General features: G+C 51.8%; 1 protein-coding gene across 1 annotated transcript in view; it reads left to right on the top strand.

Annotated features, from left to right (window-relative positions):
- The window catches only part of SCRIB (scribbled planar cell polarity protein), an 88,855-nt gene that overhangs the window by 47,108 nt on the left and 39,868 nt on the right, over positions 1 to 1,879 (top strand). The window contains exons 23-24 of the mRNA XM_010137939.1: positions 235 to 492; positions 762 to 872. Coding sequence (XP_010136241.1) covers positions 235 to 492; positions 762 to 872 — 369 coding nt within the window. The remainder of the gene's footprint in view (positions 1 to 234; positions 493 to 761; positions 873 to 1,879) is intronic.

The raw sequence follows: 1,879 nt of genomic DNA, 5'->3' as shown, positions 1-1,879 counted from the left end.
GGGAAAGGAGCCAGTGAGCTGTCTAGAAAGAAGATTGTGGTCAAGTGAGCAAGGGCAGCTGCCCGTGTCCCTTTACCAGGAGGAAGGAGTAGGTTACAGAGTGCTTTGGGGAACAGGGTTTTGAGAAGGGGCTGTGATCCAGCAGAGTGGAGTCCCTTACGGTGCTTGGTGAAGCGCTTGAGATGACAAGGTGTTCTCAGCCAATGGTCTGACACTGTTTGCGGGTTGTTCTAGATCAATGGGGTAGACATGACAGAAGCCAGGCATGATCAGGCGGTAGCGCTGCTTACCGCGTCCTCCCCCACCATCGTGCTGCTGGTAGAGAGAGAGGGTGCGGAGCAGCCCAGCGAGGGAGACTCGCCAGGTGCGCCCCGGGTGCGCATGCACTCCCCACCACCGCCTCCCAGCCATGGGGAGAGCCCGCCAGAGGAGACACCAGCACTGCAGAGGAACCATCTCTCTAAGGGCCTGGAGGATCAATATCCCATTGAGGTGAGTTGGGCTGTTGGCCTGTGGGATAGTGCGATCTTGGGCATTTTCATTTGAAAAATTGGTGGTCTGATGAGGTCGTTATTGATGGTGTTATGTTGGGTGTTATGTTGGTGGTGTTGGGGCGTTGAGAGGTAATGAACCCCCTTGTCCCATGGGTGCTTACCCTGTGTTCACTCATGTAAAACATCCCTGACTCTATGTTTTTCGGTGTTTGTGGTCCTTATGTGATACTCCTTATTCCCTTTGACTCTGCTTCTTGTTCCCTCAAGGAAATTCACCTTGTAAAAGCAGGTGGTCCCCTGGGACTCAGCATCGTAGGAGGCAGTGACCATTCAAGCCATCCGTTTGGGATTCATGAACCGGGTGTCTTCATTTCAAAGGTAGAGTCTGCGTGAGCAGCCATGCAGTGGATGTTCCTGAGCTGTTTAATTACTGCGGTTAAGAGGCAGGACTTTGATGCAAGAGTCTGAGCAGTACAGTATAGATTTAAAAGAAGAAAATGGGATGGGAGAGGGACATGTGCTTATGTAAAGAGCTGGCTTATGCTGGACATACCACTGCTATTGTAGAAATGTAAGCGGCATGTAAAAGCCCGCAGACCTGTGTAACTCCTGCTGGACTGTGCGGGGAGAGTTAGAGGTAGCTGCCCTTAAGTTCACTTTTAGTGAATCCTGGAAAGATGCAGGCATTTAGAAAACCAGTCACTGCTCAGAAAGTGTTAGTGGGGTGAACGTGTCACTGCAGGGGAAGACAGAAGAGTCCTCCAGTTCGACGGTCGCTTACCACGGTGGCATTAGCTGATGCTATTTAGAGACAGCACATGAACCAGCCTCTTGCTGCAGCTCGTTCCCTTTGCAGTCCTGCCCATCCACACTCGCTGGATTAGGGAGTTAGAGAGGCCATCCCTGCCCAGCCCTTTTTCAAGTCACAGATGGACATGCTGAATAACACCAGTCCCGTCCCAACCCTTCAGGCACCCCACCAGTGAACCTTGTGTGTCCTGAGCAGCAGCTGTCCTTGTTTCCTGTCCTTCAACCAGCTTTCAGTCTGTTACAATGGCCTTTTAACCCTTCAGGCACCCCACCAGTGAGCCTTGTGTGTCCTGAGCAGCAGCTGTCCAGCCCTGCCCTTTGCTTCCTGTCCTTCAACCAGCTTCCAGTCTGTTACAATGGCCTTTCCTCCCATCCAGTGGACACAGCTTCTCTGACAGCATTTAGGTTCAGAGCCTGGCAGGGGCAGTTTGGGAATCCAGGAGTTATATCCACCAGATTCCTTCCTTCATGTGTGTGTTGTTTCTCACGGTGCTTCAGCAGGTCATGGAGGCAGAATTTGCTTTCACCAAAGCCAAAGGAACTCTTTACCAACAAACCCTGCACATGCTGGATCA

This window comes from Buceros rhinoceros, unplaced genomic scaffold (genome assembly GCF_000710305.1).
Source record: "Buceros rhinoceros silvestris isolate BGI_N320 unplaced genomic scaffold, ASM71030v1 scaffold5246, whole genome shotgun sequence".
Lineage (NCBI taxonomy): Eukaryota > Metazoa > Chordata > Aves > Bucerotiformes > Bucerotidae > Buceros > Buceros rhinoceros.
Note: the sequence above shows the minus strand (reverse complement) of the source record. Positions and strands in the feature narration are given on the sequence as shown.